This window comes from Camponotus floridanus, unplaced genomic scaffold, assembly GCF_003227725.1.
Source record: "Camponotus floridanus strain SB8 unplaced genomic scaffold, Cflo_v7.5 scaffold13, whole genome shotgun sequence".
In the NCBI taxonomy this organism is placed as follows: domain Eukaryota; kingdom Metazoa; phylum Arthropoda; class Insecta; order Hymenoptera; family Formicidae; genus Camponotus; species Camponotus floridanus.
The window spans coordinates 1,352,532-1,368,246 of record NW_020229248.1 but is presented as its reverse complement, the minus strand read 5'-3'; the positions used below and the strand labels follow the sequence as shown (position 1 = coordinate 1,368,246).

The following is a 15,715-nucleotide window of genomic DNA, read 5'->3' as shown; positions in this document are numbered from 1 at the left end:
TCTAATTAAGACATTTATGTTACATGTGAAACCTGCTATATAAATTTATATGATCGATACGAATAAAATTTTAAGATTTAGAGGAATAATGGAAATGGTTTCGAATGAAATTTCCTCAGGAGAAGTAGTTTGTCGATTCTTTATTGGCTTTCATAAAAACCTAGTAAAATCTCCTCTTTATTGAAAAAGAACTTTATATATCCTTTTAGCTCTCTCCCCTCCTGTCTGATAAAAAAGTGAATTAAATTGATAAAAAATATATACCAAGTTTTAGATCTAAAATGCAGTTTTCTTCATCTGCGAGACTCTTTTAAAATCACGTTTCTTTAATAAAAATATCGACGTATTTGTCGTAGTTTCTTTGCTTCCAAGCATAATAACAAATTAAATACTTAGAAAATTGCTAGCAAAAATTAGGAGGATTGCTGATTACATTGATAGATTGATACAATATTATATTAAAGATTAAACAATCCTCCGATAAATATATCTGTATATAAAAACCTAATTATGTAATGAAAAATTGAAGAAATTAGAACGATTTCAAATTTTGATTCATATATTTATATATTCACGAATTATTAATTTTTGAAGAGTTTATAAAAAATTCGTACATACAATAATTCGATAAAAAATCCGATGTTTGAATAACATCTGCAATCAAGATTCTTAGCTTCAATAATATTAATATAATTAAATTTGATTTAATTATTGTCCCCCATAAAGTTGGAAATCTTGCTTCACTTCTCCGTGATAACAGAATGATCTGAATGTAACATATGCATTAGCTTACATCGGTTGCGGTAGAATTATCTATGAGTCACGGTCACCACTTCTCGAACGAGCGCATAAAATGAACCCTTCGAAGTAGTGGTCAAGTAAATCTCTCTTTTCGAGTTTCTCTAGCGTTTGCCAATTGGGAAGTTGCAGACGAACAAGAGTATTGATCCTCAGCAGATCCCAAAACTGTTTCTAAAAAAAAAAGATTTCTTGCGAAATCTACACGAGATGAGCGAGAAGCTGTTGAAATAATCGTACGAAATAGAATACGCGATCTTCCGCGAAATGTTTTCGTATGAATTCGTACAACGAATATATTTTTGATATAGTGGGACGGCATAAGAGACGCATGATGTAATCGACGTAATCGGTAGCGGATGACAGCTACGGCGGTTTTGTCGAGCGGTCGGGAGGTTCGTGGCGACAAGCCAATTTTTTGGTATACGAAAATAGGTGGAGGTCGCAAAGGATGAAGAAAGACCAGAAACGAGAGTGTTATATATATATATATATATATATATATATATATATAGAGAGAGAGAGAGAGAGAGTGTGTGTGTGTGTGTGTGTGTGTGTATGTGAAAGAAAAAGAGAGAAACGATTACATTCCGGAGAATGCCGCATGCAGGCAGACCGCTATGAAACCGTATAAATGAACGATCGATATGTTCCACTATAATCTGCATATGTCTGATGCCCTTTATATCTCCTTTAGTCAACGAATGCAGCGATCTGCTGCAGAATTGGATGCATTCGCGCGAATATTTCGTGTAGCCGTGATGATCTCTGGTTGAAAATCGAGACGTCTCTCATGTATCATGTATTGCAACATGTGAGATGCTTCAAAACTACATGTGTTTCGAACAGTATTTTTCTAAATTAAACAACTTTTCGAAAACGATCGATCATATCTATTTAAATATTTAAAATTATTATATATATAATAATTCTTTACGCAAAATTGTAATATATTTCAAAAAACTTACTGTTTTTATGATACGGCGGAATATGATGAAACATGAATAATCGCGAAAGAATAGTATTTTATTATTTAAAATTGAATTTTTTAACGTTGACTGAATATAATATAATATTGTTGAATTTAGAATATATCTTTAACAAGAATTATAGCCATGATTTAGAAAAATATATATTGATATTAAACATTTAATATTCGACATCTAAAGATAAATATAGATATTAATTTTCAAATATTTTCTCGTTGCTACGAATGAATTTGAAAATTACGAATACAATAATTCTGCGATAATTTTCAATAAAAATATTAAACAGACAATTTCATATAATTCATTTAATATAATCCTGTATTTTCATATTACTTGATGATAATATAAAAAATAATATAAAAAAGTCGATCGTCATATTATTGAAATATTTTGTAAAAAGAGCGCAATTAATCTAACTTAAGAAAGAATCAGTCAATAACCACTTCTTAGGCAGTTTTTAATTCACAACGTGAAATGATTGTGATTCCACGATAAATAATTCTAAAAAGAAAAAAAAGGAAAAAGAGAAAGGAAAATACTTTTCTAATATTTATGTTTACATATATTTTAAATTATGCAATGCATTGAGTAACGTTAAAAATTAATAATGTAAGATAAGTTTATTTCTGGGATATTTCAATGTAGTTTGCAGTTTTTTCCTATCCCGCAAGTTTTCGGAAGTTGTATAAACAGAATATTGAAAATATGCGCACGTTTCGATCAAAATGACTTCGAACTTCCTAAATGAAATACATCACTGCTGCATCGATATCGAGGGTTTATATTAAAAAAACAAGCATGTTGAAGCTTTTTGACTGTACTTTATATACAAATAAAACTTATTATATAGTTATTTTGAATACTATTATATAAAACATTCTGTAAATATTCTTTTACTATATTACTGACGTTTTAAACTTTTTACTATTATTTAATCAATACTTTTGAGATTTAATAATTTAATCAATAGTCTTATGCATTAAAAAGTGAACGGAAAACACTATATCAAAATAATTGAATTAAATATAAAAATATGTTTTATTTTATTAAAAAAAACATTAAAGATTTGTAATAAAATATAACCTAAAATGTTTTGTTAATTATATCTATTTACTGTTTCATACTTCACAAATTGACAAAAGCATCGACATAAGCAGAATTGTAAGAGAATAATAGTAGAATATTTTTACTCAAATATTATTAAAATTTCTAAAATTGTTATTTTTCAATAATATCTGTACTCATATATATAATATATAAACTTTATCTCTTTATATTTCCTCGTCTTTCATTTCAAACAGCTGAGATTTTTTAAAAATTAGGTATTCATTTGATACGTTGCCAATTCGACTTAAATATTCATTTGACAACTCGAGATCGCTTAAGTTGAGGCATTACATCGATTCTTTTAATACTATTAAATAATGATATTTATTTTATTGTAAATTGAATATTCTTTAATTAAAGAAATATCACTTAGATACTTTCATCGAAACTTTTTTACGAAAAAAAGTATTAGATTTTTACACGGATTACTGTAAAACACGCGACAGTAATTTTGTAGTTATAATAAAATAGCTATGAACAATATTACATTTACATCTAATTACATTTAGGTGGCTTAATAATATGTAAATAAAGCTCTTTCTGCCGTGTAGGTAGTAAACATATAGTTATACTATTCACTTTGATGTTGATGCAGTATGTCTTACTAGATATGCATCAAACCTGTTTTATAATTAGATGCATAAATATATTAAATATGACTTATTACTATTAGATTGTCACATAATAATTGGACGTATAATTAGACGATGATTTTTAGTGTAAATGTTCTTTTTATACGTAAAAATCTTTTCTAATAAATTAATATAATCGATTCGTATAAATAGTCTCTTCCGTCTCACTTCATTTTTTAAAATATCTGTGCCTCGGGGATTCATGACAAAATTGTTTCCCGATATATATTGAAATGGAAACTGACACATATGTAATAACCGACTATACTACAGAACTCGTTACGTACATTGGTACTATTGAAATGCAAAACTGATTATACTGTTAAAGAATTCGCCGAAATTGTTTCGACAGGGGAAAATTGGAAAACAATTTTTTCTACGTTTTTGGAAAATGAGAAATATAATATTGATATTTTATCTTATAAAGTTTATTTTAGGTAACCAAAAGACCTTTTGCCTGCTGTGCAGTAAAATTTATAGAATTATATAATTTAAATATAAAATATAGAAAGCTAGACAAAGAGGAGAAAGAGAAAGGGGAAAAAGTAGAAAGGGAGAACAGAAAGAGAACTTTTGTGATATATTTATGATGTATTCACTAATTTTAACTTGTATAACATGTACAACAATATTTAGATGAAAATTATTTCTCGAAATTAAGCCCAATTAATTTTACTTGCTATTTTACGTGCTTGGAGTTTATTACTGAAATATATTTTATATTAATTTAATATACATATACACACTATCTTTGATTCAAATTTAATCTGATATTGTGATATTTATGCAATAAGTAAATGTATTTATCTCATATAAAGTAAATATAAATATTATCCAATATTTTTACACACAGGTTATACTCGAGACGCAGAATTTCATTTATCCGAAGTAGGATGATATATTAATTCCCCAATAATCGGAAAATTCTCGGAGAGCTCATTCGACTGCCTTCTTCGCGCGAGTATTTAATTCCAATAATAAATTCTTTATATGACTATTACCATTAATAGTCGTTTACAACCCACAAGTGAACATTACTATTATTATACCAAAGATTATCCTATCCTCAAAAGAAATATCAATGAATTTCCATGAAAAAGAGAGCATAGATATATTTTAAATATTAATCAAAATACAATATGTCTTCTTATTCGAGAAACGAATTTTTATAAATATTAAGGTCACATCGCCAAAGTAAAATATTTTCTTACATATATATATATATATATACATATATTCCAAAAAAATTATTTAATAAAATGATAAAAAATGATAAAAATAAAATTAAAAAAATAAAAATAAAATATTGATATTACTTCAAAAATTTCAATACATTGTAGCACTAAAATATAATACTAACACACTCATAACTTTTTAGTATTAAATATTAATTAATATTTATACAAAATCAATCTTAACTAAATGGTAAATTTGATATATAATCTATCGAGTATTTTTTGTATAAATATACATTATATTTTGTATGTATATATATTTATTATAAATATTTTATTAATCATTTTAAATATACTTTAGAAAATAAAATCTAAAATATTTTATATACAGTATATTTTATACACAATGATATAAAATAAATTACTATCATGAAGATAAACCAGCAATTATTTTGAAACCTAAATTAAATAAATTGTAAATTACTTACAATACGGTTGCTCTGCTGTGTCTCTTCTTCCTCTTTTGTGTTTTGTTGCTTCTTCATGGCACTCACACTCACTCGCGAAAACAGTTAATTACGATCGCGTGCATACTAATTGATAAAATACGATGATGCGCGACATTTTGTATGGCACTCCCACTAATTGCACGCGATGCGCACTTTATTATATTTTTAGAAGAATAATTCGAAAATATATAATTCGCTTAATATTACATATCATAATTAATAACGACTGTACTTAATAATTAAACACAAAGATTTGAATGCAAATCTTGTGTAAATGTAAAATGATACTAACGATTTGACTTTAATATTATATGATATAATGCAATTCGAGTTAATTATTAATTAAAATGCATTAGATTGTCCGAAAACATATAATCGAAACTCGACATATGTGATATGTTTCGTTTATAATTCGCGCGAAACAAAGATATTATTATATATTATTATATAAATGATATATCACGACTTTCCACTTATTTGATTTATTTGATAAATTACTTCATATTTTTGAGATGATTATGAATGAATTATATTTAAATCCAAAAACATTTAATTATATTATTTAAGAGAAAAATTTAAATAGGTATGTCAGATTCGAATCAAATTATAAATAAATAATTATCTTAAATTTGAAATAAAATAGTAATTCGCAATTTTAATTTTCTATCGATTTTTACAAATGAAATTATAATCAGTCAAATAAATTGATAATTTTTAATTGTATTAATTTTTTAAGAAATCACTCTTCTAATAATATTTGTTGCAATCATATTTATAGAGATAATGATATAACGATGCGGCGGTTTGAATTGCTACTTTTCTGCTCGAGATTCATCACGCAAATAACTAAAAACAATTATCAATTCGTACAATTGATAAATTCCTACTTGAAATGTGTCGACGAAGAATTTAATTCATTGTTTCTACGGAATATTTACCTAAAATAAATCTATAGGAAACATTTTATTCTTTCATATTAATTACTAATTAACGATTGATTTAATTACCACTTTTCGTTATTTGATTCACGATTGATTCGATTTGTGTATATTATGTGTTTTCAATCCGAAAATGGCAAATGACGTTAAAGTAGATGAATAATATAAAACTCTGATAAATAGTAATTATCACATTTATATGTGTCTTTCATCGCAAAAGTTAATCAATCATATAGGAATTCATAATTATAATCGTTAATTGCCAAGTAAAATAATTGCATTTCGAAGTATAACGCGACGAATCAGAGCGACGAAGGATTATAGATTTTCGGGTAATAATTATTTCTTCAAATATGTTCCGAGAGAAAAATTCAAATATATTTCGTGTTTCTTTTCATTTAGATTTAAATACATTTAGGCTTTTCATTTAGATTTAATCATTTCTTTTTTACAAATCGAATAATATATGATTGAGAACACGTAATAATATACGAATCGCATAATCGAAAAAACGAACAGTCAGTATTACATGCATCACCATTGATATATCGATTATTGATTAATAATTAATACAATATTGAAAAAAAAGAAAAGAATAGAATGCTCCGAATAATTCTATTTTGTAGAGCGTATGAATATTTCGTCGTAACAAGTTGATCGTCGACCGCGCACTATTTGTCCTTCGTATTTTGCCACATACCGAGCGCTAGTGATATCAGAATGCCCACGCTACAACGCGCAACCATGAATGGAGGGGGTAACGGAAACATGAATCGCTCATATGATCGTTGCCCTCTCCACTCGCGGCTGCGTGTTGTCAGCGTAGACATTCCGGCATCACTGCCGAGCGCTGTTGACATGCCTTGGCCTTGTCCTTGTCATTACGTCGCGAGACGCTGTTACTCGAATAACGCAGAATAACGCGCGAACTTTTCCATCCTTCAGGATTATTTTTCAGAATTAACGATATTAACTTTTGCAATTAGCGATTCCCATGATTGAACAATTCTTCTGATTAATATTTCTTAATGCCTTAATACTTCCTAATGCCTATTTATATCTATAATTCCTTATTATCTCAATACGAAGTATTAATAGTATTTTATACTTCGTATTGAGGTAATAAGGGATTATATAGTATAAATATGTTTTACCCAGATATTTAGATTATAATTATTCTTTCATACGCTTAGATTCGAATCTTGCATCGTATTTTAAACTTTTCATTAATTTAAATATAGTTCGTGCTTGTAGTCATCACATCCAGAGTACGATAAATACACATATCATCGAATATTTAGTATTGGAAATCGGTTTTATTATTGTAATCCGTTAAAATGCACGTATTTCGCGAGATTTATCGACCTCAAAGTCTGCATGAACAATCGACAAATCGACAATTATATTTTTGAATACTGTATAGTTCGCGGAGATGTTTTTCATTTAAATTTTAACTTACATATTTATATTCATCTGTATATATACGTAATACATTTTGATAATTTTGACGAAATAATAAAATTGTTTTAAAGATGCAAACATATACTATCTATTAAAAACAGATTAGATTTTCGCGACAATGTATTTAGGGTTACTAATCGTCCGATTTTTAGAAGTCTCATTCGGTATCCGGTTGACAAGTTAAACCAGTTAAATCGTTTCTGAAATTGTTTGAAAAACAATATTGTAAGAGAGAGGTGAGAAAAAGAAGAGAGAGAAAGAGAGAGAGAGAGAGTTTCTTATTTGAAATTTTGTATTTAATGTAGAGAGAGAGGGAGAGAGAGAGAGTATTATGTTTGCTATTTCTGTCCGGTTAGATTTTGTTCCAAAGACGAAATATCCACTTATAATTTAGATTTTTGGATTTGGCCCTACGTGAATTTGATTACGTGATTTTAGATAACTGTCTTTCTGTCTTCCGTTATAACATATAATAAAGTATGGGTTTTATCAGGAGTGTCGTTTCAAGTATCGCGCGATTTAACTGCCTCGCGAGTGAATATTGTGTGAGTGCCACTACAAGGATGAACAAGAGAGGAGGAAGAGGAGAAGGAGAAGCAGGATGAGAAGGAAGCTTGGGAAAGCATCAGACAGCCTAACCGGCGGAGCAACTGTGGGGTAAGCAATTAATATTTTAATTTTAATATTAGTATTTTAATTTACTCTTTATTTGTAAAATTAATTACTTTGCGAGTGTAATTTTGTTTTTACTCTTTTAATACATATAAAATATACTAGATTTTATTTCGGATTATTTTAAAAATATTATTTAATATAGGAGTCAGCTTTCATGGAGTTTACATATACATATGTATATGTATATGTATACATATGTTTATATTATGTTATTATGCATTATATCTATGTATATGTTTATGTATACATATATACACACACATATACATATATATGTATAAGATTTATAACTTTGAAATAATTTTTATAAAAAATTCTCTTCTTTTCCTCTATAAAATGTAATTTGATATAAAATCTAGTAAATTTAGTATAAAATCTAGTTTCATTATCACGTTTATTAATAAATGAATATACTAAAAATGAAAATAAAAACAGGCATATGTAAAATATATTAGATAATAGTTATAAATAATATAAAATATATTAAATAATAAATAATAGATTGAATAGAAGATTCAATTATTAAGCAAGGAAATATATTTTATTAGATATATTAATTGAGGTTATATATATTAATTTAGGTTATATAATATTTTTATATGTGATTTATTATCTTTTTATTTAACATGTGCATATTAAAGAAATCTTTGATAATTTATATTTTGCTCGTTTTCTGCGCTAGTTTAGATAATCCACTCCACTCTAGAAAGAAAAATTGAGAGATTGAAAACGTCTTTATTATAAAATAATAAGTAATTTATAATACTCACCGATACGAATAATGGAGTTGTAGTACATAACGTTGATCTGTAAAAGACAAATATATATAAATTAAAGCAGTGACCGAAATAATCAACATTCTGAAAAATAATTTTATCGCGTGTAATCGAATCTTTTATTCAATTTTTAAATAGATTCTTTAAATAAATATTTAAAAATATTTATAAAAAATATCATTTACAAAAAAATTCTTTTAGTTACAAATTTGTATAAAATACAATAAATAGAAATCTAATTTTTGATATAAATAATTTAAATAATTACAGATTTCTCTTAAACTTTATATTAAAATTATGACTTATATGCATCACTGTATGTACACAAAAATATTAATTATTTTAAGCGGTTTCTTCAAAATAAATTCCGAATATATTTTATATGTGTTATATAATGTAAAATGGACTACTATTGCAGAGATAAATGAATAATATTTTAATTTTCAGTAGCAATATATTTTAGTTTTACAAATAATAAATAATAAATCACTCACTTCATGGTTTTACTTTACTGTGTTGTTCCGGGCTTCTTTCTCTTTAGTTATTTATCTTTTGCTGCTTCTTCATGACACTCACTCACGCAAAATACGGTTAATTCGCATGTGCTCTAATTAATAAAATACGATAATCGCGGCATTTTACAAGGCATTTGCGACGTTAATCACACGCGATGCGCACTTTATTATATTGCGAGTAAAGAACATTGTGATGAAAGAACAATGCAAAATTTACAATCGCACAAAGCTATGATATGCTCGATAAAAATGCTTAATCAAATTCACACACCATGACAGTGCTAATTTTATTGTTAATAAATTATACACAAACTCTCGCTTTAGAATTTAATTTTTATCCTGTTTTAATTTAATTTTCATCTTGTATTATAAATGTGGATAAATACATAAATTAAAGCTAAAAATTAATAACTGCAGAATACAATATCTAAAAAATATATCGCTATTATATATTACTTTATTGACTAATCGTGTAGATTTCAAATAAATCAGCTTTTCAAATCATCGATATATAAAGATCAAATTTTTATTACATTAAGAGATATTAAAATACGTTATATATAGATATGATTGTATACATTAATTAAATGCCCCGCAATATATAATATTGTTCGACTTGGAATCGATCTATTCTATATCTGCAAGGTTTTGGTAATAATTGAAAGTAATATCGGCAATTTGATTCCAACATTGAGTGATAATATACGAATCAAATTAAAACGCAATAATCGCAGAAATTAATGAATTGCGCAAATTGATAACCGCTAATTATTTATTAAAAAATCGCGACTTTGCTAGTATTTATCACGATTATATTTCGAATGATAATACGGCGATATATGTCGTTCGTTCGATTCGTATTGACAACACAGCGACTGTTTAAACAATAGCAGACTAGTATGCCACAAAAGCAAGCGCCAAATAGTGATGATAGTTAATTCGCTGATGTTATGAAATATTTAACATTACAAAGTACGTAATATATTCTATTTTCTTTGATATTCATATTAATTATTCATAAACAATTCATGTATTATGGTTTTTCTGGAATCATTCGATAATACGATAGCACAATGAAGATATTCAGATCCAAACATCATTAAGGAAATAATTATCGCTCATAAATATTTCAATAAAAATATATAATAAATTGTATTATATACATATGTAATATAAATAATAAATTGTAATTTATATCTCTTATGAAATTGTCATCTCCTCAATATGTGATAATTCCCTATGATTATTATCATTAACAATTATCGATTCGCAATTAATTTTTGCAATTAACGACTTATAAGATTTATCTATCGAAATGATGGCAAATATATCACAGTAAATATTTTGCACGATACGTACGATTTTAAATAGAAATGATAAAAGATAAAAATAATAAATATATCATTTTATCGCGATATTTGCAATAAATCGTGGCATATTTATGCAAAATATTTGTCTTGATATATTTGCCATCATTTCAATAAATAAATCTTATAAATCGCAAAAATAATCGCAAAAATTAATTACACGACTCGATAATTGTTAATGATAATAATTATAGAGAATTATTACGTGTTGAGGCGACAACAATCTCATAAGAGATATAAAATATAATGTATTATTTATGCATTATTTAAAATAGTAAATATATCATTTTATAATGATATTTCTAGCAATTGAAATTTTTAATACTTGGATCTGAATACGTTTTTCATCGCGAGAGTAAATATAAATTTTTTACTAATTTAAATATAGTTTTCCAATTATTTTTTGTCGAAAAATACGTAGTGATTCGCAGATTGACTGATTTCAATGATAAAAAGTCATGGAACATCAATTGTTTAATTAATTCAAGGAAATTCAAGGAATAGAATATTCCGCATATTATATTGATGTATTAAATATTTCATGGCGGAAAGGAATATAAAATACTGATTATTACATGTAGTGTTTGGCAATCGCTTTTGCGGCATATAGTGTTTGTTTACAAATAACACTATTGTTTACATGTCTTGTTGTCATTCACGCGCCGCGATTCGCACGACCAAACAACGATGGAAACCGCCTTGTATATTGTTGCATTATCTTTCGAAATACAATCGTAATAAGTATTAGAAGATGTAAAAATGAGTGATAATTTGTTATGATTCTTATAATTGATAATTATTAATCTACGTGATTACCGTATTTTAGCTATTATAATGGTCGCTAACTCGCATATTACTTTCTGATAAAGATTTTGATATTAGTTTTGATTATTTAATAAAACGTTGTCAAGGCATATAATTAATATATACAATCGTATCTAATTACTATATTATTTTTATATCTGTCAATTGCGTAGTAAACATACTATTAATCGCGTAATCAAAATTCAATTTTTAAATATTGGTGATTTAGTAATTAAAAGTCCTTACGTGATTTACATATAGTTGAAAAATCTGTTATTTGCAAGTAGTCAGCAGACGACTTATTTTCAGATATTGCATCTTGCGGTTAATTTTTAATTTTAATTTAATCGTGCTTTTATAATAAAAGATAGTAATTATTCTATTAAAAACAGTAAAATGAGAGCATATATTATAATAAAATTGAGTATGTTTCATTCGTCGCATATATTTGATATAATTTTCGAATGCTGAACAAATCATAGCTTGTGCTGTCGCAGTTTTTACATTATTCCTTTGTCACAGTACTCAATGCAATATAATAAAGTGCAAATCGTGATTAACATCAAAATCACTTTGCCATGCAAAGTGCAACGTGGTTGATGTTCTGTTAATTAGTGCACACGCTATTATATAAATGTATTTCCATGAGTAAATGTTAATAAAAGAGCAGTAAAAGATAAACGGAAAAGGTGAAATAACTCGGAAAGACATCAAACAATTGCGAAGTAACCATGAAATGAGTTATTTATTTTAATTTATTATTTATTATTTGTAAAAATAAAGTATAGTTATTGAGTAGCTGAAATATTTATCTCCGTAATAGAGTAATCCATTTTACATTAACATATAACATAATACATATAAAGTATTCGAGAGTTTATTTTAAAAAATGCTTAAAATATTTAAAGTAATTAATTATTTTGTATAAAGGGATGCATATAAAATGCAATTTGAATGTCGAGTTTAAGAAACTAATAATTATTTAAATTATTTATATGCAAAAATTATATAGATATTTTATATTTATCATATTTTATAAAAATTTACTTAAAAAATCTTTTTTGTAAGTTATATAATTTTTTAATAAATATCTCTAATTAAAGAATAAACGAAAAATTGAATTATATGCATTCCAGCTATTTTTTGAAATATTGATTATTTTGGGCACTGTTCTAATTTGTATATGTTGTCTTTTGCATCAACCTTATATTACAATTCCACTGTTGGAAGAGGATAAAATATAAGTTTAACCGCGAGCGAATATTTTGGTTTAAATGGAATCTTTTTGGACTCTAACTCTTAACAAATTATATTTTGTCTGTCATAAGGGAAGATTTCATATATATATATATATATATATATATATAATTTTTGTATTAAAAATGCTCTAAATGCTTCGAAATTTTAAATCATTTTTATTAAAATACATGATTCTATATTTTTTCTTTTTTTCTTTGAATTTGTCAATTTTAATGTTAAAACGATATCATATATGATCTAAATTGAAACAATGAAATTCTCAAGGGTATGTTCCTAGAACGGAGACACTATATTCGCTTAAAGGACTCTCTATATTCGCTGAAAACGAAATTACCACATCGTTGCTATGTACTTAGGCAATAATCAGCACTAAAAAGCTTTCGAGAAGAAACTTCTATTAATGGTCTTTCATTTAAACTTAATTGCACTGATATTTAATTATCAAATTAAAAGTTATAAAGTCTGTGTAGTATAAAAAATAAGAAAATAGATATTTAACGAATAAAATCACTTCACAAAATAACTCATTATGTACGCAGACACACACACACACACACGAGATGGAGGAATAATTTTGGAGAAATAATTTCGTTCGTTTAGAATATTTTTGGTATTGTTAAAAATATAAAAATATTATAATTACGAAAGTTGTACTACATTAAAATATTTAATGGGTATAATAATTTTTCTGGATGGAGACACTTCGAAGATTTCTATTTTTTTAAATAGTACCATCAACATTTTTTTATATAAATCGATTCTCGCAATATCAACATAAAAATTGGATAATCAAAAATTGAATAACCAAATTGGATAACTAAAAATTGAATAACCAAAAATTGAATAATTTGCGAGATATTTTTAATTTGACAATTTATATAAACTATGAAAAATATCATAAAATAAATTTTGTGATTATCTTATAATTTTTTAAATATTACTAGGAACTAATTTATATAAACAAGTTAAAATGCTTTCTTCATCATCATTTCAAATCATTTAAAAAAATAATTGAAAATAATTGAAGATAATTTTGAAATTTCTGAAACGCGTCGATTCATAAAAAAATTATTATGGTTTCATAATATTGTGTACATAATTAACATTTTCATATCTCTAAAAATGGCAAAGATGTTCCAGATAAATAAAGTTATTTTTCATTTGCTATATATATTATATGCAGATTATTTGTAAATTCAACCATTTAAAAAAAAAACTTAGCATATATCAGATTTATAAAAATTCCGCTTTTTATAAAATAGGTAAGCTAAGTTTTTCTTTAAAATGGTAGAATCTGCATATAATATATATAGCAAAGAGAAAATTCTCTTTCTCAAAAATAGATTTTTTTGAGTAAATGTGTTGACAATTGCGATATGATTTTACACTTAGTGAGAGAGAGAGACGCATTTTAGTTGCTCGAGGTAATAATTAAATTATATTGAATTTAGGGCAGTGTCGATGATTGATTTTCGATCGAAAGTTCCAAATTGCCGTTACGATTGATGTTTAAAAATTAATCGGAAAACGTTTCCATATTAATTTTGCAGATGCATTAATGCATCTAATAAATTCTTTGGATACTTTTATTTCCTTCAAATTATCCTATATTCATTAAATAAACAGATCATTTCACAATCGCGTTGTATTGATGCTTTTTATATCTATGAAAAATTTACAGCACGTCTATTCAATCATTCTATACATTTCATTTGAATAGCTGAGCTGGTCTTTCTTTCATAATTGTAATTTTCAGAAATGTTGTATTCGTTTCTTTTCCGAGTATCATTTTATTAATGATTATATTTTTCAACAAAAACATCACTATTTAATTAATTCTATTCATTATCTCAAAATGTGAAATAATTATAATATCGAAATGCAATCTCTCCGAATCTCGAAAATTGTACATTACATAAATATAATATATGTATTTATCTCTCAGAGATACATAAAGTGACTTGCAATACAAATGTCTTTTATAATTCTTCCTTTGATGCTCTTCCTTTATTCAACTTCTTCGGAATATCATTTTTCTTAGAAAAATTTAATCGTTATTTTTCCAAGAAGTAAATGCATTTCTCTCTGCAGAATTTCTAAAGATAAATTTTATTCGAAATTTTTGAAAGAAAAAAGTAAAACGTTAGTTAACAAAATTAATTCAAAATTACATTACGTGTTTAAAGGAAGAGAATGCACTTAGAAGTTCTAATTTCCTCGGTTCACTTTGAATGTATGTGCGATACGTTTTTTATTTTGCAAAAGTGATCATGAGTCAGACTCATGGAACTTAACACCGTGCGATGGCCAGTCTGACAGCCTCATTACGATGCGAATTGGACGAGATGTAGTCGCGAAACTTTCCGAAGAAACTTCCTAAGAAAGTACCATCGGGAGTATTACCGGGTGTGGCCAAACTCATTTTCTTCAAACATAAAATATCTTTTCATGGCAAGAGAATATTTGAAAATTTTTGCATCTAGACATTCGCATTAAATAATTAAGTTCTTTTCAATTTATTTATCGTCTACATTGACCTTGTCCTAATCCAAATACGTTGACATCAATCTCTCACGCAATTTGCAACGTCATTGTATTCATTATTTCATCCTAACCCACGGGCTTATATATACATATATCATCACTATTGTTGCGGAAATAAATGGACCGTTACTCTTAGCTCTTTGCGATCGAAGTGAGGGTATACGC

General features: G+C 26.4%; 1 protein-coding gene across 5 annotated transcripts in view; it reads right to left on the bottom strand.

The window, feature by feature from the left end:
- The window catches only part of LOC105255053 (hemicentin-2), a 172,482-nt gene that overhangs the window by 105,327 nt on the left and 51,440 nt on the right, over nt 1-15,715 (bottom strand). The window contains exon 2 of one of the 5 annotated variants that reach the window (XM_011264109.3): nt 9,055-9,091. The exons of the other annotated variants lie outside the window; for them this stretch is intronic. Within the exon in view, the coding sequence (XP_011262411.1) occupies nt 9,055-9,082 (28 nt within the window). The 5' untranslated portion in view covers nt 9,083-9,091. The remainder of the gene's footprint in view (nt 1-9,054; nt 9,092-15,715) is intronic. 5 annotated transcript variants of the gene reach the window in all.